At 41.6% G+C, this 24,630-nt stretch overlaps 1 protein-coding gene across 2 annotated transcripts in view; it reads left to right on the top strand.

Annotated features, from left to right (window-relative positions):
• Nucleotides 1–408: 408 nt before the first annotated feature.
• Nucleotides 409–24,630, top strand: part of runx3 (RUNX family transcription factor 3) — a 45,559-nt gene continuing 21,337 nt past the window's right edge. Inside the window, exons 1-5 of one of the 2 annotated variants that reach the window (XM_017416454.3) lie at nucleotides 409–657; nucleotides 967–1,064; nucleotides 19,902–20,143; nucleotides 20,718–20,874; nucleotides 22,112–22,216. In XM_017416454.3, the coding sequence (XP_017271943.1) occupies nucleotides 1,010–1,064; nucleotides 19,902–20,143; nucleotides 20,718–20,874; nucleotides 22,112–22,216 (559 nt within the window). In that variant the 5' untranslated portion in view covers nucleotides 409–657; nucleotides 967–1,009. The remainder of the gene's footprint in view (nucleotides 658–966; nucleotides 1,065–19,901; nucleotides 20,144–20,717; nucleotides 20,875–22,111; nucleotides 22,217–24,630) is intronic. The other variant, XM_017416462.3, reaches the window with a different exon arrangement.

Below are 24,630 nucleotides of genomic sequence, written 5' to 3' on the forward strand. Positions count from 1 at the left end.
TCAAAACCTCTTATTTTTTCCTTTTTCTTTCACTGATTTGTTCCTGTCGTTTTCTCTGCCCAGTGTTTGTGTTAGGTTTAATGCATTTTAATGTTTCTCCAGTGGTTTCAAAGCTCTCGGTAAACCTCAGCGAGCCCCAGCAGCGTAGGCCGCCGCCTGGTTTGAACTCAAACGAAACTCAAATGTTTCCACAACTTGGACGACCAATGAAGAGTGAGGACTGAAAGTCAGAGAAGAAGTGTGGAAAGTACAACCCCGAAACAGCGAAGCCAGAAAAAAGAAAAAGCAAAGACGGTAGGAGAAGAAGGGAGGGAGGGGAAGGAGGGTGGGAGGGAGAGGCCCGGTGACCTCATGTGACATGTGACGTGAGCTCCACCACTCACGGAGGGGAGTGTGTCTGCCTCTCTGTGTGGAGGATGGCGAGGAGGATGCAGAAAGACTGTGGCTTTTAGCCTTTTTTCTAGCACTGAAGCTCAAGTCGGGCCACTGAAGAAGAGAGAGAAAAGTGGCAGACCACGCTGTCAGACTGGCAGCTTAACCTCGGACTATCAACCTGCTGCGTGACAGACAAGACCACCTCAAACCTCCAATTCAGCCCGCTTCCAACCCCCCCGGGTTCCATTAGGTGGGCCCTCCCCCCCTTCATCTCCGGCCCTGGTGAGTCCACCTCCGCACCTGGAGACATGGGACCTTGTTGTTGCATCTGATTACGCTGCTTCTTCTCTTCTGTCTGCCTTTGACCCTCATCTCTCCACGTCTTCTGGTGCTGCTGCTAACACATGCAGCTGCTCTCTCTGCAAACTTGTGGCTTGGGATTCCTGTGGTAGTCACAAACCCAAGATTCTTGGTTGCAAACAGTCTCAGAGCTCCAGGAGTTTTTATCCTCTCAGGCTTGCCTTTTTCTTTTGCTGGTCTATTTCATTTATTGTGTTTAAATCTTCTTTTTTAAACTCTCACCCCCCATAGACTGACTGCAGCAAGGGCTCCGTGTTGTCCTGTATTCTCTGTCATGGCATCCAACAGCATCTTTGACTCCTTTAACTACAGCAGCAGTCTACTAAGAGGTGAGCACTGGTCCTCCACTCTTCATCCCACCTTCTGTCCAGTTGTTTTGAAATGTTGACAAAAAAAGCACCACATTTAAATCTGGGTTTGTTTTTTATAGTGTGAGAATGCATTAATTATTCTGTTCACACACACACACACACACACACACACGCACACTCCTGCATCTGCTGAGGCAGATACAAAAAAAAAAAAAAAAGAGGATCTGGTTTGCACAGTAGCCCTCATCCAGCTGACTGATATGGCCCATAAAGGCCTCTGCCTCTCCCGCTTTTGTGTTTTCTGTAGGCTTGATAGAGTAGCGCCATAATGGGATTCTCACCACAGACATTCATTATCAAGTGAAACTCGGCGCTCTCCTTGTGCGAAAACAAGCTCAGAGGCTCCATGTGACTGGCTGCTTTACTGGAACATGGCAATACAATAAAAGAGCAAGGAGGAATGAGAAGAAAGAAAACATATTAGTGCTTTACTTCCAGGAGGTACTTTTGGTCTTTGTGGTGAGGTGAGTGCACTTGGCTATGCTTAATGAAAAAACCATTTGTTACCATGGCAATTCCAATCAGACAGCCATTTACTTGCAAACAGTTTGACTCTCCTGCATACAAGACGAAGTGCAGAAGTTGTACTTGATTTTAATAAGAATAAATGTTCAAATTATTCCTTTGGATGAGGCTTTGTTTAAGTAGTTGACACTCGAGTTGTTGATTTAAGCTTGGAGTTTCAGTTCACAAGCGGCTAAAAGGCAGCAGGGAAAAAAAAAAAAAAAAAAAATCCCTTCCCCAATTAAGGCCTTGTAGCAGTGTTAATTAGAGGCAGCCACAGGAGAAGTCCTACCACTTCATAATTGTTTGCAGAGTTTATCTTAAAATCTCCGGAGCCTCACATACAGACTCTCTACATCTGCGCCTCACATGAAAACAATCCTCTGATATGCTCACTGGAACCGCAGTGACAGGAGATGATGTTTAAGTGTTCTCACATCTTCTACAGATACTCGGGCTTTTTTAATTTCCTCGTGACAAGAGCTCAGCCCTGACTTTTTTTTTTGTTTTGTTTTAAATGTTAGATCTGTGTGTCTTTATCTCAGGGCCATATACAGATCAGAGTCCCAACAATGTCAGGTTTCATGCACACGCTTCGATTGCAGGCACCTGATTAGCCGAATGGTGGGATAAGAGACAGTGTTAGTAGGAAACAAGAGGCGAGCGTTTAAAGCAACCATAACCAAGGAGACTGAAACCAAACAAAAAAATCATTTAGTTTAAAGTGGGACAAAATAGACCAACTGTTAGTTTAAAAACATGCAATCCAAAAAGGCCACAATTTTTTTAGGGTAAATTTAAACTGAAATCGAGAGAAACAGCTAAAGAGAACTAGGCAGACAGTTAAATATCGGCCTCTCTTCGCTCTCGCTTTAATGCACCGCAACATGAAGCTCATGGAAACACTGTTTCGGCTTTTCAGTAGTCAGGAAATGCAGCAGAGATCAACATGGTGTTAATGTGCGCAATGTACAGTCACTGAAAATGATTTTGATCTGAGATGAAGAGGAAAAACTGGCATCAATGCCAATGTAAATTTATCAACCCAATACAAATTTCATCACGCTGTCGGTGTTATTTTGATCATTTTGAAATGTTTTGACTTATCTCGCAGCACACAGCGAAACACATCTAAGCATGTGATGTGCAACATCAGATGCACTTTGCGTGAGAAGCTAGAGAACGCCTCACCTCAGAAACCTCAGTCCTCTGCTAAAGCTCAGGGAGACACACACAAACACACACACACACACATATAAGACACACAAGTCACACAGGGAACAGACAGTGCTTTTTTCATGCCGTTTAATTCAGTATAGAGCAACAGAAAAAGCTAATAGTCTGACAGACTGATGTGAGAAACAGAAAAAGACATGCAGACCTTTGCGTCAGTGAGCTGTTAATCTGATGCAGACCCACAAAGCTGTTGCACTTTGCTGATAATAACCACAATGAGGCTACACCTGCTAACCCCCACGCTGTTTAATCAGAAAGACGCATTTAAAAAAACATACAGGAGCAGGCCCTAAAAAAGCAACACATTCCCCTGTGAAGCAGAATTATAGAAGCTTTACAGTTTCCTGGCTCTGGCATGTTGGCAGCTTAGGCTTCAGGTGGGATAGCAGCTGGGATCGGACCCGTGTGGTGGGTTATATCCTTGGTTTGGTTTTTGTCACCTCTTGTCATCTGCTTGGAGAGGCCTCTGTGTTCCCCCTGCAGGCTGTTTTACATCCCCAGCGTTTTATTGTTGAGTTCCAAGAAGCCAGTTTCCTTTTGTGGCAGAGAAAACGGGCCTTTGGTTTATTAGGGTGGGATTGGTTTTATGCGTTTGGCTTCTTGCGCTGCATGAATGAAAGCGAGAACTTCTGTGTGTGTCAAAACGCACCATTCCCCACCACCGCTGGTCCTTTTGGCAGATTCTGAAAGGTAGTTTGGTTTGTTCTGCGAGTGTCGGGGAGGGGAAAAGCCAAAGACGCACATGTGAGAAGAAGGAATTTTATAGACATCAAAATAAATCTCTGACAGAGGTTGTTCTTTTTTTCGGCTGCTCCCTTCTTCAGGAGTTGCCACAGGATAAAACATCAAAATGAATTTCCGTCACTCAGTCACTGACAAATAAAAGGGCCTTCAGCAGTAGCACAAAGGAAAAAAAAGGGCTATAAATTTAACAGAACACATGCTCTGCTTCTGCTAAATTTATTAATAACAAGTCATATGGAGAAGATTTTGCTCTGTTCTCTTAAATTAACATGCATGATTGGAGTCCGTTCAAAATCCTGCTGAGTGTGAGGCCCAGATATAAGAACTGAGTTCTGTAACCAGATATAAAGAGTTTCAATATCTTACAGTGAAAGCAAATAATAGAAAACTCATGACAGCCACAGAGCAGCAAGACCCTGTCTCCAATTTAGCCAAATATAATATGTATTTATAAAACTCCGAAGGCACATGGACATAAAGAAGCTTCTGGACTTGATTAAACGTATTTCTAGGTACTTATTTACTTTTTGGGCCGTCTCGCCGCTTTCACCGTCTGTCAACACGACTTTACGAGGAAACACTTTCAGGGCTTGCCAGCACCATGGCTTCCAGGTAGAGTAATGCAGAGAGAGGGGCTCGCTGATTATGTGGTCGTCTGATCCTAAACCTGCCTCCACCCCTGCACACTTTTGGCTCAAAACGCCGTGCCTCAACCCTGCTTCGGTCAAGGTTAAAGTGTTGTTATAAATACAATTTTCTGGTGGTCGGCAAGCGAGCACACGGTTCAGGATCTTTGCAGCCAATCTGATAATATAAATTTGTTTTATAAGGGTTTCTCTGAAACGTGGTCCAAAAGGCTGAGCAGCTTCTTACAACAAACAGTTTCCGAGGAGGAGAATAATTCTCCTGGAGCAGCATCTACTGAGGAGGACTGTATGTGATCTGAGGCTGATGTTGGTGGAAGCTGGCAGAAAGAAGGCTCTGTTCCTTAACACCCCTAACAGTTCATCCGGAGTCAGAGCTGCGTGTTAAACCCTGATTTGATCATGCCTGTCGGTTCCAGGAGCTCACGCATGCTGAGATCAGTGAATCCAAGGTCACAGTCGGAGGAAACAAAAAAAAAATCAGGATCAAATATGTGCTGCATGTGACAAATAAAGAGTTGTGCTAAAAGTTTGACTTGTGCAGAGTCAGCCAGGTGCCACAGGTTGAATTAAAAATAGAAGTTGAAAGAATCGGTTCCCTCAGTTTAGGAACTCACGTGGATAGATTTGCAGTCATATAGGTGTTTATGTGCAGCAGGTGTTGTGTTAAGCTTTGTTTTCAGTGTAGACGAGAGAACAGAAGTAAACACAACACCAGAAGTGAAACAAGGGTTTAGGGATCATCTACAAATAACAACAACCAGCAATAATATTCTATACCATCAATAACATTATCTATGTTTATAAATCAGACATTTAATGTCCAACAGTTAAATTAAAGGCCTAGCATTCCTTTAAGGGAATCCACGTCATCTGAAAGAGTTTAAAGTAAAATCGTCTTAAACTGAGAGAGAACAAAGTGGTGGCCATTTTGAATTGGGTTAACTTGCAGATGTACATCCAATGATTTCTTTCTGAGAGTTTTATTAAAAGTCACCCTCTAGTTCATGAAATATTTTGCTAACGCTACAGGCAAACAAACGCACACAGACACGAGCAAAATCATTATAGTTGCTTCGCCTTCAGAGATGGGTGATAATTAGAATGGAGCACGCTTGCATAACTTTGAAACATGTTTATCCTTATTTATTTGTGATTCTTAGGAGCTCATCCCTCTTAAATTATGACTTGTTTTTACTCAAATGAGGCTGTAGTGTATCGTTGTTTAAGGGAGGTGATGTTTATGGTTTTACTATGACTTGATGACTTGTGTGGAAACTACTGATTCCCGAAGTAAAAATCCGCCTGACTTTTAAACTTCGCCGAAACCAAACAATAATTCTTTTTCTCAAACAGAATGATGTCTGTGTGCAGATAAACTAATCTGAAGAAACACATTTTTAAGACCTCTATTTATTAGTTTTTTTGTTTTACCCTGACACATGATTGGCTCCATGAACTTGAAACAAACTATCTTCAAAAAATAAAATTAAATTAAAAAATTGATACAAGAGTAATTAAATAACGAGGTGGAAATGATCACAACATAAAACATTAGTTTGATTTTTAAATTTAAATGCCTACACTGGTTCAGGCTCTTAAGTCATTTTTTTTAAGTTAATTTGCTTTTATTGTGAGCTGGTGAATTTTCATACAAACCCTTACATTCAAGTCATCAAATCTACTCTACATGAGCTCATTCATTCTTTAATTTTTTAATTTAGTTTTGAACCTATGCCCTAATCCACAACCCGGCCTTACAGCTTTTTAGCTGGTAATAAAAAACACAATGATTATTTTCAGTAAATCAATAGATTATTAACCTAAAATCAGCTATTAGAAAGAAGGTTGCGTATTAAACATTATAATTTCCAGTAAATAATATTAAAAAGACAAATAATTTAAAGTTTTTTTTAAATGTTTGAGGGGTTTTTTTCAGGATCTTGATTCAAAATAAAAACAAACTTTTTGTTTAGACCCCTCCCTGTAACATTAGCCCGTTTTCTGTTGCTGCAAGGAGAAAAAGCAGAAAGCAAAAAGCCCAGCCTCGATTGCTGCATGCACTTTTGTTTTTAACATTACAGTTGCATCCTTAGCCACAAATTACTTTAATGGGCGGGCATGGGCCTGGTCCTCAGCACATAAAATGACTTTAACTTATGGGGATCCCACATGTTCAGAAACAGATCAACGGACAGCAGCTGCTTTTATTTTTTAAATTTATTTTCTCTCAAATGAGATTAAAGACAGGAGGGTCTGACTTTATCATGTGTGAAAGTTTAGCGAAGATCTGAGGCCCAGCAGAACTCACGCTGTCACCATCAAAAGTTTGTTTTTCACAGACAAAACTCCATCCTCCAGACTGACTCTTCACTTCATTATGAAGAACTTTAATCACACTCAAAACCTCCTTATAGCCTATCCCTCTTCCCATAAGCAATAAAGAATAAAAAAAAAAAACTTAATTACGGAGGAGAAAAAATGCAGATAATTATAGGATGTGAGATGCTGCAGGCTATGAGATGTTTTCTGATTCTCTATTTTTTTCCATATTCCCAGATTTTTTTTTTCTCTCAACTTGTTTACAAACAGCTAATTGTTGTTGCTGCTATAAAACATGTTTTTTGGGTTGCTTTCCCCCCCTCCCTTCAAAACACAATTTTAACCACAGGGAATTGATTTTTGTGGAGGCAGCATTTCAAAAATGGGATTTTAGTTCTCACTTCGACTGCTCATTGGGGGGAACTGTATCGGTAATGGGCCACCTAATTGTACTTTCTTCTGTAGCGAATTTTATCATTGTCATTTATGTTATGACTCGGAGATTCAGTGTGAAATTGTGAGAAATATTTAATTTGCTGCTGAGAATTGGAAAAAAGACATTAATCAAATTCAAATATGACATTTTATTTTAATCTACGTGTCATGGTATATTTTGCGGCCAGATGCAGCATTTTAAATGCACGGTTACAGGAAGTCACACTCCTCCCCACACACTCCCCTGAATACACAGTTTTTATTTAGCTAATTCAATTCAAATCTACTTCCTCCTCAAATGCAAATTCTGCATTGGTCTGTTTCACAATTATGCTACGCCCCACGACTGCATGTAGAGTTTTAGAGAAAGATCTGTAGCAGGCTTTGCCCTAAAGTAAACTTCAGAGCTCATACGTTTTGTGCAGCTGCTCACTTCTGTATTGGTTCAGTAAGAAACACCGAGCCAGGGATTCCCCCTCAGCTGTGCAGCAGAAGTGGGCCCTCCACCTCTTCTCCATAGTCTGTCTGCAGCGAGGTCACTCTGTCTGCTGCTCTCATGGACGATCACGAGCACAGGAAACGTTATGATGTCTGAATGCACATACATGCGCACACACACGTCTGAGTTTTTCCCAGTGCTGAGTAAGAGAGGAGAAGCATACGTCATCATGGCGACTGTGACGTTTCCCCCCTCTAAATGCTATCTGACCTCATTATAATAGCTGGTCAGGACTAACATATGGTCTTCTGATGCCGTAGTCCAGGAGAATTACCCACATGGTGACTTAACGGCAGAGGACTTCACTGGTTTTGTGATTTCATAAAGTGTCCCATGCTTATTAAACAACTGAGCAATGCTGACAGGACTGAGCATTTCCTTGTATGTTGTAACCTTGTGCACAAAATTCAAATGGATCATGCACCTTTAGAAGTCATTTTTGACCTTTTTCTGCAATATGGATATAGAAGTTCAAGCATTAGATTGCTGCACGTATCAAAATTTAAAGGCCTAGAAACCCTTAAAGAAATGCATCATGCCTTATGTTGAGAACAAAGGGTAGCCATTTGGTCAAACCTTGGAAAAAACCTGTCTCACAGTCTCAAAGAATGTGAATGACTCTCAGCAACTACCATACCAGAAATTTGCACAATACCTGCAGAACTCACTGAATTACAGTCAGGTTTGTGTTTTCTAAGGAGACCTGGCTGTGGTGGCCATTGTGAATTGAGCAGTGAATTGAACCTGTCCAGTGGTTTATGAGATATTTTGCTAACAGACAAGAGACTCTAGATTATTTAATGGCAAAATGTTATTAAAGATCTTATGCAATCTGTTAGCGCTCTGAATATCAACAAGGATCAGTCTCATCTGCTATCACACCAAATTTGAGCCATTTGTGCGCTTTTGAAGGTCAGTTGGCTTTGGCAGCCATCTTGAATTGAGTTGACTCCAAAAGATAATCAGTTGTAGCTGCACATCCAACAATTACTTTTTTTCAGATTTCATTAAAGTTCTTTTAGTGGTTAATGAGATATTTTGGTAGCAGACACGACACACAAACACTATCGCCCGCCTTTCGCCTTTTGGCATAATGAGCTCTTAATCTGTCTTAACTCTTTAATAAGACTGCTAGTTCTGCTAATGTTGCCAACCTGGCAGAAAGTGTGTGTCAGATTGATTTTGAACACAACTTTTCCCCTTTAATCAGCGTGGTGACATAAGAGGCAGACAGTGAGCCGCTCATTCAGGCTGTACAGAGTTTGATTGACCTAATCACCAGGCAGCCAGACTCTAGGCTACTGATTGGGTTTACAAACGCTCCTTGTCATCGCTGTGTCATTAGCTCGTCGTTAGCTGTGGCCTTCTTGACGTGGAGCAGCGACTTGCCCGGCCTAAACACAGCAATCAGAGGATTAAAGTCTGAGCCTCGGTGGACGCCTCAGGCTGTGAGTCAAAGAGAGGAAAATCCTGCATTACCGTGTGTGCTCCACGTGGCCGCAGAGCTTACTGTACACGGGCAACGTCACAGCTGATTACCAACGGAGATGATGAGAGGAAACATTCGGTCACTGCAGACGCACAAAATGTTTCCTAGATTACAATTAAACCAACTTTGCCTCCAATTGGGTTTGCTTAATCTTAAACTGGGATTCAAATCCAAAAGCACAACACACAATGTGACATAGTACAACTGCAAAAATTATAAAAATTGGTGTATTAAGATGATTAATTGCTTTTGAGTAATTTTGTAATCAATTGGAGTGATTAACAGTCACTTACTGATCAAAACGTTTGGTTTATGAGGTGTGACAATATTATGTGTTTAAGTGCTTTCCTGAGCTCCTTGGCTTGCAGACTGAGAGCCGCCACGCCCTTGTTTCCTCATGATGCGAAACCCAGAGGGCCAGTTGACGGCTTTCCAAGAGTTGTCTCACGTCTGCAGAGGAAAGTGGCATGGACACTTGTCAGGAACCCATGTCTGGGCTCCAATCTGCTTGAACTCTGCAGCGAGCTTATGAGGGTGACCCTCCGAAGAGGGAAATAAATGCAAAATAATATTTGAGGCCGCTTTGAAGTTCATTTTTCAGTTGACAGAACCTGAGATGACCCCATGAGACGAGCTGAAGAAACCAAAAACGAGCGAAAATAGCCAAAGAGTTAGAAGCATGTTTGTACTGGTGTGTTCTCGTGAGGTTATGGTTGAATGCATGTGAGCAGTGGTGTCATATTTGAACAAAGAACAGTGTTAACTGAGGTGATTTCCCTCTTAAAACCATTTGAATACACAGTGCAGCCAAGAGAGAATACATTTGGCCGCCTGCCCCGTTAGCCGACTTGTATTTCGCTGGTTTAGCACTAGTGCCGTTCACGTCACGTATTGCATACCTCACCGTGCTCCTCCAACAGTTCAAAGTAACAGGAACTAGTCTCAAAAAGTAAAAACATGTGGCTTTTGTTGCAGAGAGGAATGAACAACAGCATTCCATGCGCAGCCACATCAAAGATCTCCCCCGTCGTGGTGCTAAATGAGGGCAGACTGTCCTGCTCGCCCCGCCTAAAATGTCTGCCACAAATTAACCAGATTTTAAAAGTGACACTTCCTCTTCATCAATTTTAATCAAATACAAGTTTTAAACATGTAGGGCTTCCATCAAGCGGGGACAGCCACACAACACGCACAAAGAGCCATTGTCTGCTGGTGAAAATGTGGTTTGCAGGCTTGGCTATAATGGCCTGGTGGTTGCTGGAAGCCATGCACACTTCCTAATATTCAGCTCACATGCGATTTCATTTTGAGAGAAGTTTGAGCTGTGGGGCTTTGCCTTTGTGTGAGAGGGGACGCCTCACAACTTATTTTCAGAGCTGACAAGCTCCTTTAGCCCCCTCTCTCCCTGCACTTCTCCCCCTCTTCCCTCTCTCTGGTGGTGCTACTATATTTGTGTAGGATCTTAAGCGATGGAAGAGTAGACACAGGCTGCGTTGCCAGTCAAACGTGTTCGGGCTGTCAGACTGAACGGCTTCCAGCTCTGCGATCTGTCTCCTCTCCACGTCAGAGGGAGCTGTTTGATCTGACACAGAGGCTCCATTAGACACACAGGGAAGTTCAACTGCAGGGAGGTTGGATGACTTCAGCAGTCAGAGTAGCAGCCCAGAGAGGAAAAGGTTTGCACACAGTCTGGTTGCAATCTTGGTGTCTGTGCTGTGTATCTATAAATGTCTCTGAGCATTACTTGTCCTTTTACTAAGGTGTGTGTGGTTACACAGCCCAACTGAGCTGACATTATTTTGGGGCACTGTTTGGCAAACGAGTGATGACGCAGTAGGTCATGATTTCACTTGCTGAGATCCAGTGACGGAGGGCAGAAGACGTTATTTGCTAAGGTGGAGAAATGTGAAATACGCCGTCTTCTTTATCACACGCAACAGTTTGCTCTCTCAGTGGCAATGACCTCATAAAGCTGCGCCACAGTCCAACAGAGCGAAGAGTGAGAGTGACGAAATGGTAGACGATGGTTTGATAGAAATGCATCGACGGTTCAGCCACAGACCACTACATCCCTCGCATTTAATGTGGCTACAATTTTAAATGAGTTGAAGTAAGACCCAAAATCTGCAGGACAGCTTAATTTTGAGAGGATTAGAATCAGGTTAATATCATCACCTGTTTGCAGTTTGTGCTTGCAGTTAAAAACGGGCAGAGAGAAGTAAGTTGATGTGGCTTCTGTGAAAGATTCGACTGCTGATCTGTGAGTGGCAGCTGGGCTCTGGCACAGTGGCTGCATGGCAGTTAAACTGTCACTGACAGGAACTGTAAAACGTTTTGCAGAAAGTGAACGCAGTAAAACAGCACCACAGGTGTTTCAGTCACATTACTACATGCTTTTGTCACAGTCTCCGTCTGTCCCTCTGCCATCCTGAAGGTGCATTCAGCAAAATTTTCGCAGGACGTTTTTGCCAAAGTCAGACTGAGTCAGGATTGCTTGTGTGTGTGTGTGTGTCAGTAGGGGGTGGTGGTGCTGTCACTTTGGCAACACAACTGCACATATTGCAGCGATTACCACAGCGGAAAAATGTTTTTCTGCAACATACAATTACTACAGATTACAGATTGCCGTCCTTGCATCAGAAGCTCTCGCCAGAAAAGAAGAAACACTGTGCATTTGTGTGTGTGTGTGTCGATACTCACAAACAGACAGAGACAAAGAAAGATGAGAAATGATTATAGCTCACACTAAAAACCACAACTGAAAAAAAATGGGGGAGTTGACGTATTTATGGGACTCATTTAGATTTAAAAGTTATACTGAGTTTCAGGGGTAAATAAAGGAAGAAGAAATGCAATCTGTCCTTCAGCAACATGAAGAAAAGCAGCACAGGGGTACATTGTGAAGTTCTTTGTCCATCATCATCAACATTATGAAAACTGCACACTGACATCCTCGTAGGATATACAAGCCCGTATGCCACACGTTATATTAATTTTGGATTTACGTTTTGTTCCAGGTTGCAAATCAGCACGAATATCAAAAAGTTTCCTTCAGGTCACACTCAACAATGTAGCCAAAAAGTGGTGCCCCGCAGCAAGGCAGGGCCCTATTTACAAACCCACCAGATCAAAACTCAACCCAAAGTGCTCCTATAATAGCACTGGCCCCGCTTGGTGAGCCTTACCATCCAGTTCTACTTTTAGTGGGTTTCCAAAGAATAAACAGGCCTGAGAACCACATCACAGGCTGCTCACTGTCATCGTTGGGTGAGTGTACCCGACTGATGATGTGAGGGCGGAGCGACCGTGACACTGACTTTTACGACAAGTCGCCCCCTACCACCAGGACTACCACTACTCCCTGCCTGCCTTGTGTGTGGGTTTGCCATAGAGCTGCCACTCAGGGAGGGGGTCTAACCCTGATCATCGAAGTGTTTCACCGCGCCTTTTTAATGACCTCTGCGTGAACAGAAAAGTAATAAGAGTTGGCGCTTTCGGTGTTAAAAAGAATTTTCTCTTTGGTCATGCAATCACATTTTGCACACACATCAAATTTGATCTGCAGTTGAAAGAAATGAGGGACAAAGTTCTGTTGATGCACCAGAAAGAGAGAGAGAAAAAACTCCAAGTGATAAAAAAAACGTCTTTAAAATAAATACTTTAGCAACACGTAAATAATAGTAAAAAAAGTAATTGTAAAAAAGCGCTCAACTTCACTTGGTTATGCAATACTGTGCAGTCCTGTGCTAAAGTCTTGAGCCATTCCCATTGTTCTATATTTGGCTTCCAGTGACCCAGACTTGCTGTGATCTTCTAAATTGATCTTAATCAGTTCCATAAGTTATTCTGAAGGACTTTCAAAAGGTTTTGTTTGAATGCAGGCAGCTTTTTCACCCATTTTCAGTCCAGTACCTGACCTTTTTCAAGAGTGTTTGTTTGTTAGGCCACTAAACTCTGACCAGTCATTCAGGAACTTTTTGAAATAAACTAGAATGAAGGCTGAATTTAAAGACAAGCTTCATGAAATCACTATTAGTCCATCACTGTTTGCATTAGTGCAATTAAAACTATAACCACATTTGGATATAGACATTGTCCAGCCTTTAGGAGAAGAATGCACCTTCTTTGAAATGTTTATCTGTAATGTATGTATGGAGCACGTCCTCCATGTTGATTAACAATAACCACGTGTTCTCAGCTGTCTGTGTGCATCTCTGCAGGGGAGTAACTGAGCTCTTAATATTATATGTCCTATTAACTGCCAAAAACTATCAGCTTGTGTTTCTCTAGTTTTCACTGAGGGACTTTAGAACGGGTGTCTTTTTGTTGAAAGCCTCTTCTTGTAATCTTGAACTTTTTATGGACGGGTTGACATTTGCCTCCAGAATTTTGTAGCTTTCATCTGAATCCAATCTTCGTAAATGTTCCCACTGTCATTGCAACATAAGCCCAAGTCATGACCAATTGGGATGGCTGAGGGATGAAGAAAGAATTGTTCTGATTCACGCTGCTGACTAAATCTACAGGAGTTGTTCCTTTAAAAGAATTAAAGGTCATCACAGTAAAAAAGTCTGTTTGAACTTCATCAGTCTGCAGAACGTGACTGCAAAATGCATCAGGCTTGTTTAAATGTCCTTTTGCAATTTTATGATGCTGATTGTTGTAGCAAGAATGCACAAACCATCTTTCGCATATTTATGTACTTTGGCTGCACAGTAGAACAGTACACATCTGCTGCACAGTCTGAATCATCTTTCTGAAGGTTTTTTTGCAGTTTTCTAAATCCTGAAAACACTTGACGTTTACTGTTCTTCCTACTTGGTTGTCATCGCCTTAAAATATAAGTGAAGAGGTTCTTGAAACACTTTGCTAGCTTCTCATAGCTTTTGTCTGCTTTAGTCGTTATATTTTTGTCCGAGGCTGGGCTTCGAGTTAGGGGAGCCGAGAAAGCTGATTAGGGACGAATTCTGAAGCGACTGAGTTTCTTTTTTTAACGCCAAAATTTGCAAAATGCGTCTTTTTCTAAAAATATCTGAACAAACCACAGTCGTGAGAACTCATGAAGCTGAGAATTTGACTCATCCTGTTTGCTCAAAAAGTGATATGAGTCAAGAGTAATATGTCAATTCAGTTTAAAATATTTCAGGAAATGCTTTATCTTTTTGTATCCACTTGATACTTCATAGTGACTTAAATTTTGACAGAAACTGATTCTGTAAGTTACATAAATTTGTGCAGAGTAGGTGGTATGTTGATGTAGAGCTTTTAAAACTACTTTAAGATAAAGTTAACCAGGTGTGATAGAAAAGACCCCAAACTCACTTGAGGGATTATGTATCCTCCCTGGCCTGGTAGCGCCTTGGGATGCCCTGAAAGATTTGGAGTGTGTTGCTGGGGAAGGATGTCCGGGTTTCTCTTCTAAACTTGTTGCCTCAGAAAACGGATAGGTGAATAAATATATTTATTGCAAAATCAATCACTGAATTTAAAAACTTACAAGACACCCAATTATATGTAAACAGATTTAATATTTGTCTGTAAAATATGAAATTTAATAAACGATGAAACTGTATAACAGTGCAATTAACTTTAGCACTTGAGTAAATATGTTTAATTTCTCCACCTTTGCTCTGGAGGATTGGAGAAGTGTCAGGCATGCTTGGTATGTCTGAAAATATCTTTAAGAGACCCATTTACATTCAGCAGACAGAAATAAAAACCTATTTGCAGTCGTCCCCCAGCAGCCATTATGCTGCTCGGCTGAATCAGGAGAATTTAATAAGCCCTCGGCTCTGCGCTGCACCTTTTCTAAAATGTAAGCGGACTATTAAAGATGCATGAGATGAATGTGCTCATTGTCTGCTCTGGTGACTGCTGCATCTCAGCTCATCTCAGCTCATCATGCTCACGTAGTAATTAGGTGATGGCTTTGGTAATGTCACCATTCATTCTAAAATATACTCTCAATGCCTTCAAGGATTTGAAATTGGGGCCTGACACTCTTATGACTTATTGGCTGTGTACGGTAAAGCAAGGAGCTAACTACAGGGGGTAAAACTATAGAAAAATAGAGAGTCTTAGGGTTTTTGGAAGCTAAAACAAAGCTTGAGTACACAAATGAATTCTTGCCATCATTAAAACTAACACAGACGACCTTGGTGGAGAAAGAGCAACATACAAATTTGTATGATCAAAATTGCTCAATGTGTTTCCTATTTTCTCGTCTGAACATCAAAATGGACAAAAATGACCGCCAATTGTGATGTGCTGACACGTTGTGTAATCAAAATTTGAGAACGAATCAGCCATCAGAGCAGCAAAAGACCCAAAACCCAAACAGTCTGTACCCACTCACTGTTGTTTAAAAGTTTCTCCATAAACTTGTGTATATAAACACTCTGACGCTAGAATATGATTTGGCTTTGAGGGGACTGGCACAAATGGCTTTGGTGGCTTACATCATGCTTGGGAGTCTAATCACAGACACTCCTGTCATATCAAGCAGAAAAAGTCCACTTCATAGCGAGCTACATTTCAACAAAAAGGAGAAAAAAGAGGAGGGAAGGGTAAACAAGCTCGACGTTCCACAGCCACCACAGAATTCATCATTCATACAAAAAAGAAAAATACCTCAAGCCCCAAAGTAGAGCTAATTTAATCCGAGAGGAATAAAACTCTATTTCATAGGAGTCGTCCATTCAGAACACTCATATTTCCACTGAACAGAAACCCCCGGCTGAAACTCGAGCAGACACTTTTCGGAAGGAATGCATTCGGTGGGTTGAGGGACGAATGCTCGCCCTGTAATTTGTGAATGTACAGAAATGTGCGACCGCCACAGTTTCTCTAAAGATAGAAATCTTTGTCTTATGTCATCGCCGAACCTCAAAGTATTTCTAATTGCCCCCATGGCCCCCTTTTTTCCAAATGAATAACTACCCATATCCAAAAGGGCTTATGTGTGCTGAGTCTGAAAATAGCCTGGGAGTTTACGCAAACTAATAGATCAAATTCAGAAAAAAAACAAGATCTTTAAAGGCAGCTTGATGCATCTGAGGCAGTTCCCAGCTTCAAAGTGACTTTAAAGTGGCACCGAAAGCCGTGTGGGTGGCATTTAGAGGCAGGTATACATTGCAGACCCCAGAGGCTTCCTCTGGTTTCTCTGCTAACGGTGATCATAGTCATATTAGTCTTTACATTCTGACTCATTACACATGAAAGCTTAAAGTAAATGGCTCAAAGCAAACAGATAAAGGTGTGCTTCTGCGAGGACTCCAGGGAATCTTCTGATTAGTTCCCTTTTTGTTTAGATCCCTCCAAAGTTTCAAAAAGTTTGACATGTTTTCTGCAGTTTTCCCTCATAAACAGTGATTTGCTCTTTTGATTTAAAAGATTCATTTGCTTCCCCCTCCTCCTTGAATGGTAGGAAACATGCACGCAGAGGCCTTTTTGAGGTGGGTTTCACATAACCTCCAGGAGTTGTGTCTTGATTTCAGGCTCAGCCCACTTGGATCATTAAAAATCGTTCAGGGGCACGGCGGGCTCCGTCCTCAATGCCTGTGCGGCTGAAATTGTAGAAACTGTGTGTTGAAATGCAGAGGTCTAAATGTGACAGGCGCCCGGAGCGCACATTATGGCTGAGTGGGGTATGAGCTGCATAATGTGGTCACGTATTAATAATGAACCAGGGCAGGAGGACGACTAAAATATCACCAGCATTGTCACCGTCCCAGCTGAGCTGCACTTGAAATAGATGCTGCATGATAGATGACCTGATTAGATATTTTTATTATTATTATTATTAATCTTATTTAATTTGCAATTAGGGTTGCAGTCATGATCACTGAAGCAAACATATATACAGACTTTGAAAGTTTTGAAATCAAGTAATAGAGTAATAGAAGTGTTTTGATGTCACACTTTGAGAAGGAAGAATTTATGTTTGTTTTTCGCTCCCAGTCAAGTAATCTGAAGGTTTTCTGCTAATATAAAGCTTTTTCTTGTAAAGAAAAAAAAACTGAAGTTCTTCCAAATTAAACAACTGTCAAGCATCATATTAAAAACAAATATTCACGGATTAAGAATATCAGGGGTTTTAATTTTATATTTAGGCTACATGATGCAAAAAGACAAAAAAGGAACCTAAATGATGTTTTTAGACTTAAAATATTAAGTAAATTTACTCAGGTGGGACATTTTTATCATTTTTTAAATTATTCTGAGAATATTTATAATCTGCCATCGTTTATAGAGAACTATAAAAGCATAAACAGCTCATAAAATCTAAAATAAAGGATCTGAATTTTCTTTTTGTTTTTGCTTTCATTTTGAACCCTCTGTCTTGTGCATCTCTCTGTCAGACTGCATCAGACGGGGGATTAGGAGGACATTTGAAACCATTTAATGCCTCCTCTTTAAGTGCGCTTAAATTATTTCTGTGCAACAACTTCAAAGCCATCACGTTTAAAAATGCGCGCGAGCTCGACAATAAAAAGCCGGGGAAATTAGCGATAAATTGAGTGAACTTTACTTTAAATGCGCTTTAATGTCTATTTGATTGTGATTAGAACTGGTTATTTTATGCCAAGTCTTTTATAAGAAAACTCAAATTTCGCTGTTGATTTTTTTGGCACCTGCCACGGCTCCAAAATAATGTTTTATTTTACTTTTTAAATCAAAATGATTAAATTCTCTCTTCTTATGATTCAGGTGAAACTATATGGAGTATTTTACATCGTGAAATCTCATTTGTATAGGCATTAAACCCTGATACAAATAAATGAGTAAATGTCGCATTTTGAGTCAAAATTCTGACCATGGACTCATCACGTGGTTACGACGCGCATCATTTTATTTTTAAATGAGTAAATAAAAACCTTTAATTGTATTTGAATTAGTCAACAATATTAGATTTAAGAGTATAAATCAGGCTCGGCTGGTTAATTAAGGACTGAATATGACACAGTTTGTGCCTTCTGCAACCAAAACATCCCTGAAAAGGATTTTCTTTTTAACCTCCCCCCCGAACTGAGTTCAAATACATTAAGATTTCGGACTCTTTCTCGGCGCAGAGATAAAAAAATTTCCTTTCTGTATCTGAGTGTGAAATGTCTGCCCCGGACTGCTGGGGCTGATTAAAAAGCCAAACGCGCCTACTAGTGTCAGAAAGACGCATGGCTCCGAGGCTGCGGGGTGTGTGCTGTCATTTATGCAACTTCTTTTTGTTTGTTTCTAATGAATTCAGCCTCTGGCGCGCACACTCTCTCACACACACACACAATTATTCTGGCTTCTTTTTTGTGTTTGATGTGGAGAAAATTAAAAACATTCTCCCGCTTGTTTTAATTTTACTCTTTAATTCCAGATCAGTTAATTACCGTGATAAGGATCTGTCTCAAACCCCTAATTTCACTTTATGAATTCTTTTTTTTTTATTATTATTATGATGATTATTATTATTCACTCGGAGAGAAGGTATGGAGACATGATGGCTTTTCAAGATGAATCGATGAAATTAAAACCACAACCCCTTCTTTGTAGATAAACTACAAACAGCTAAAAAAAATAATAAAAAATTACATCAGGAGACGTGGAGGAGAATTGGATCATTGCGAAAATAAGAAAGCGTCAGATTATTTGATGATTTTATCTCCCAGCCTTTGGCTTCATTTTAACACTTTAAAATTCAAATTTTACACATTGTCCGATTGCTTTAAAATTTAAAAAAACATTTTTAAGTCAACACAATAAACATTTATGCTGCTTATTTCGGGCTGTTTTTCCTAAATATTACCTCTCCTCTCACAGTCTAATTCCTCTCTGCAGCCCGTTAACGTCTCGCCAACGCGCACAAAAAACACAGCAGATCAGAGATGTGCATCGATAATTCAGCTCGTGTGTGTGTGTCTGTGTGTGTGTGTGACAAACGGGGCAGAGCTGCAGAAAAGGAGCAGCAGGGTGTGATTGGTCTGCCAAAGCCCAGCCCTGCGCGCTCATTGGTTCGGGTCAACCACTAAACGCTGAAATGAGTTGGGGAAAATAATCTCGCGGCACTCTGCAGTGTGTTCGGGCTCACGGCTCCTTGTTGCGCCCCCGCGGCTCTGCGCGTAAAGGATAACCTTCTTTTTTAAGGGGAATCCAGCTGGAGTGGATTGGATCGATCCAGCTCTTTATTCCACTTTTTGGTTTTGGGAACCGGGATCGGGTTGCGAGAAGTTGTTTTTTTTTTCTTTACGCACGAAAAGGACAGTCCTGAACTTCAGCGACAACTTGACTCTTTGTGTACAAGTTGAGAAATTCAGACCTTTTTTTTTTATTTGCAGGTCTGAACGTGGTTTAATTGCGACAACTAGTTTGGTTTTGATGTCATTTTCAAAAGTTCAGCCGAGATAATCAGTGGGCTGGATTGAACTTGTTTTTCTTTTTTATCGCGGCTGGATTACCTGTATATTTTTGATTAGCAGTAAATGATTTGGTTGAACTGGGATCTGAAGTGAGGTCTATAGCAGTTTGTGGTGTTGGTGTATTGTTTACACGCGGCTGAAAGTATTTAAGTGTGCGGTAGATGAGAGCGCCGATATAAATCTAGCCCCGCGCACACTTTGGAGAGCTTTTCTTTGTTTCTCTTTTTATGCAGCGACACCAACGCTGATGTTTTTCAACTTTACGCACCATGAACAGATGATTTAAAGTCTCCAGAGTTCAGTGGGGTTTTTTTGTTTTGTTTTGTTCAAGACACTTTTTCACTCTCTGTGCGCTTTCGCCTCTATCCTTTTACGCTCCTGAAAGCAGCTGCGTCTGGAGGAAAAGAAAGAAAAAAAGAGAGACTATTTAAACTGGTTTTCCTCCAAAGAGTTCCACTCTTCCCATACAGCCCAGTCAGGTGGCACTGACCCAAGCTGTTGTGATGCATATTCCCGTAGAGCCGCCCACCACCAGACGGTTCACGCCGCCCTCGACGTCCTTCCCCTGCAGCAAGATTGGAGACGCCAACGGCCCCATGGCCACCCCGGGCCCTCTCAGGTCCAGACCGGACACCAGGAACGTGGTGGACGTCCTGGCGGACCACGCCGGCGAGCTGGTCCGGACCGACAGCCCCAACTTCCTCTGCTCGGTCCTGCCGTCTCACTGGCGCTGCAACAAGACGCTCCCCGTGGCTTTCAAGGCAAGACTGATGGCTTCTAATCATTTATTTTTTCTTTTTTATGATGCTTATTTAAGATGGTGAAAACGCATTAAAGACAGAAACAGGTCGTTTAATTCCACCTGTTTATAAATGACTGTGCTGCTTATTTTAGTTTCTGCTTTTGCGCAGAAACGTTAAATATTAAGACGCATCTGCAGATGAGCCTGTTTGGGTTTAACTTCAAGCTTTTTCAAAAACATCCTAATTAGAAGCAGAGACCGCGAATGAAAGATGTGAAAGCAGAAGACGAAACAAAAACCCATCCTGAATCGAGTTTTATTTTCGGGCTAGTTTTTTATGCATTTTGTACCATTTTAATGATTTTACGGTAGTTTTTTTGTTTTGTGTATTTTTAAACCAACTAACATCTAAATGTTAAAGCCCACGTGAACACTGGGAATAAATATAGAAACTGAAACGGGGGCGTTAAAATTGTTCTAACATTCGGATATGTTATTTTTAGTAAATATCTCAAAAACGCGGTTTTACGCGCGCTGTGCGCCTTTGGTTCGGTGACCCGGAGTGACCGGCCTGATTGTTTACCGCCGCGCAGGTCGTGGCTCTCGGCGACGTTCCGGACGGGACTCTGGTCACCGTGATGGCTGGGAACGACGAGAATTATTCGGCCGAGCTGAGGAACGCCTCCGCCGTGATGAAGAACCAGGTGGCCCGCTTCAACGACCTCCGCTTCGTGGGCAGGAGCGGACGAGGTGAGCTGAAACCACAAAAACTCTCTTTCCCACAGCCATATGGATGGTAGGCCCTGCTCGGCTAAATTAGAGAAAGTTTGCAGTTTGTATAATAATAAATCTTACACCTGAGAGCACTGACAGCTGACAGTTTATTTGTTTTTGTTTTTGTTTTTTATTTATTAGTGAAAAGGATAAAATCTTAAATATTTTTCCACAGAGGCTGACAGGAAACTTGGAACCACAGTGGTCTACACAAATACATATTTTAAACCGGCTTTGGTCAGATTTTTCTTTAAAAGATGTGCAGATGATTTGGGTTTGGCTCTGCCAGCTCACGGGTGTCATCCCACACATCTGGCCTGCGTCACGGTGCGCGCACGCATCGTGTCTGTTTAATTTTCCTAATCCAGAGGGATAGAAACAATTACCCACGTGGTTCAGATTGAAAAAAAGAAATAATAAAACCATCTGGCAATTGATGTCTCGAGGCGATTTGTCAAACTATCCGTTCAGGGATGCAGGTTGAGGTCTGAAGGCCACTTTTAAGCTGTGTTGTGTTCAGTTTCTGTAGAAAACATCAACCGGCCTGTTTGCAGGATGTGGTTAAAGCGCGAGCCTGATGACTGATTTTTGGGGGTTCTGTAACAAGTAAATCAAAACCTCTCAATGTCAAAGCTGAAACCCCGATTATTCTAAACTAAACAAAAAAATTTTAAAGGCCGGTTGTTGTGAAATCTTCAAACCGAAAGGACAATTATCTAATTCTCAACCCTTATCGTCAACTGTGAAATGACATTTGATGCCTATAAACGGTCTCTGGATTTAACCAAATTGAAAAAAAAAAATATTAATTTTCATTTCTTCAGTTGACACGTTTTTTTCTGTCCTCCTACACGGTTTGCTGGTCGCAGAGATGCTTTTATTATGACTTTTTGCTCACAATCATCGGCGCCTCGCCATGCTGCCGCCTTCCTCTTTCTGCAGATGAGAGAAAGATTCTGCCTTGTTGAACATTTGCTGTAGGCCAGTTTTTTTTTAATCTGGAAGATATTATCTCAAAAATACTAAATCATACCCGCGGACAAACCGTCAAAGAGCCGGGTCCTTTTTTTCTTCATTTTAACGTAATGGCATAAAACCCGGGAAATTAAAATTTCAAAAGCAAGAAATTATTGTAAACAAGAGATGAAACTTTGGTTTAACATTTTAAGTCATAAAATAAAATGTCTCACATAAGCATGGTGTCTTGCTGCAGGAAAGAGCTTCACTCTGACCATCACTGTGTTCACCGGACCCCCACAAGTGGCCACCTACCACCGCGCCATCAAAGTCACCGTGGATGGACCCCGCGAACCGCGCAGTGAGTCCGCGCAGGCGCGCACACACCGCGCGCACACCGCGCGCGTCATTTCTGTAAAGCGCGCTGTGCTGACATGTGAAGTCAAAACACACATCTGAGACCGAAAAAGCCAGGGCAGGTCGGAAATGTGTGCATGTGTGGGTGTGCTGCATTTATCACAAACCCATCAGTTCACACGATCAGATGTGCCAAAATCCATCCCTTTTGGGTTTACTACTTAGGTTTTTAGGTGACGATAAAAGAAGTTCTGTTTGAATTGGAGGTGTGCTGAAGCAGCTCATTGTCCTCAGCTGTACAGGTTTGAATGTTTCAGTCAGAGCAAACTGAAGCATATTAAGGCCCAACTGAAGACCGCTAAGAGGACCTGCGAGAGTCTCCAAGCCGCAGGTGGCTCAGGCTCAGTGAAACCCTCCTCCTGTTCCTTCTTAAAAACTTCCTTAGAGCTGGTCAAAGGGGTCTCACCTGCCTGACCACATAAGTGCCTCGATGATTTAATAGCGTTAGTCATGTCTCTGAAGCTGTTCGCTGCTTTTTTTATGTGGTTCAAGGCTCAGAATCAAGACAGTTGCTCGAGGTTAGAACTGTGTGTGCACAAATTTATTGTAAGGCTCAAAGATAGAAAAGATGTGTAACATTTTGTGACCGTCCCCACAAAGGGGCCATGTTTATTGAGGTACTAAAAGGTCTTCGGAACACGGCGGATAAAGCTGCGGCTTGTGTGGAGGTGGATACTGGGACAGGCTGGATTTAACCCAGTCAAAACAGAGCTCAGAAGGAACAGAGAGAGTGGGAGCAAGTGTCACATGAGAAGGGACATGGATGGCACAGGGAGCGGAGGGGCATCACGTCCCCCCGTTAGAGCTGGATGCTATTTGCAGAGGTATAAAAGAGAACAGTGACCGCAAAAGCAGAAAGGACTTAATAATAAACACAGCATGTGTGTATGGTTTCAATTTGATAGTCTTTTGTTTAACATTAAAAAAAAAGGTTCCTGAAAGAACACGTGTGTATGTGAATACATGTGTATCTCAGTTTGAAATAACCGTGCATATCAGAGTTGTCTCCTGTCTGTCTGTCAACACGTTACAACTCCGGCTGAGGCGTCACAGTGGCTATGATGCTTTTACACTTGTGCTATAAAGTGACACTGTTTAATATAGGTCAAAAGGAATTTAAGCCCCCCCTCAAAAAAAAAAAAACTATTGCACTGAGTCAAGGGAGAAAATAAACTTCTGCAAAAGCTAATTTAAAAATGCATCTGAGTATGATTTCTGTATGCACGACCTGACTAGTTTAACTCTCTAATAACAGACGTGAAGTGAGGCGTTGCATTTGTGGAAACATTAAAACGTGTGCAACAATAACACATCCAGCCAACTCTGCAGGGAAAATTAATCCAAGGATTCCAAACAGGCATTTTGAAAAGCAGCATATTTATACTGTTTGTCGTATGTGTTTAAACAAGTGATCGGATCTGAAGCCGAGATGACATTTTGACCCACTCATGTTGTGTTGAAGAATTCACAGCCTCCAAAATAGAAATCACACTGAGGTGGAATAAAAGAGCACTCATATTAAAACAAGGGGCACATTTTAAAAGTCATGTTCCAGCGCAGCACAAAAAAAAAAAAAAAAGAGGAACACACGCTACTATTCAGACATTATGAAGACCATAAAATAATCAGATTCTTCCTTAACCACAAGGCACTGTATTATATCAGCTGTTGAGCTAAAGTAGACATGCGGTGTTGTCAACACATAAAACTACCAGCATTTTTTCATAATTAATCTCATCCTTTCAGGGAGGGATATATAGGGATATATATATATATATATATATATATATATATATATATAAACCCAAATGACTTTGATTGTTTACAGTGTGACTGTGAATCTGGATGCAAACAGCCTGAAGCTCCACTTGGATGGTGTTCTGCTCACCTGTCCACAGACTGACAGACTGCAGGGCCCTCCTGCTCGGGGCTTTGCAGCCTGTTTGTGTAGGGGCCTCGGCATTTGCATAGCTGCAAGCTGAGCCACAGCAGTGAAGCTGGCACTGGTGGGGGGGTGGGAGGAGGAGGAGGTTTTTATTAATGTTTGCTGATCCAGTTGAGAGAACCTGATGGACAGGACTGCAACGGTGGCTCGCCTGGGGCGGTGTAACAAAGAGCGCCATGCCTTCTGAAAACACCTGAACAGTAAGTTAGACACACATAGTTGGGTATGCGAATGTATCTTCACATGCCCAGACTCACACAGACATGTAAACTTGATATAAACACATTCACAGGAGTTCTGCCCCTTAGTAGAAAACATGTTCTGCTAAGTATTTTTGCATTCTCTGCTGCCGATTTCCTCATCGCACATCCGGCATTCGTCATAACCCCTCCCACACATGCAGACACACACAC

The sequence above is a fragment of the Kryptolebias marmoratus genome, linkage group LG10 (assembly GCF_001649575.2).
Source record: "Kryptolebias marmoratus isolate JLee-2015 linkage group LG10, ASM164957v2, whole genome shotgun sequence".
In the NCBI taxonomy this organism is placed as follows: Eukaryota; Metazoa; Chordata; class Actinopteri; order Cyprinodontiformes; family Rivulidae; genus Kryptolebias; species Kryptolebias marmoratus.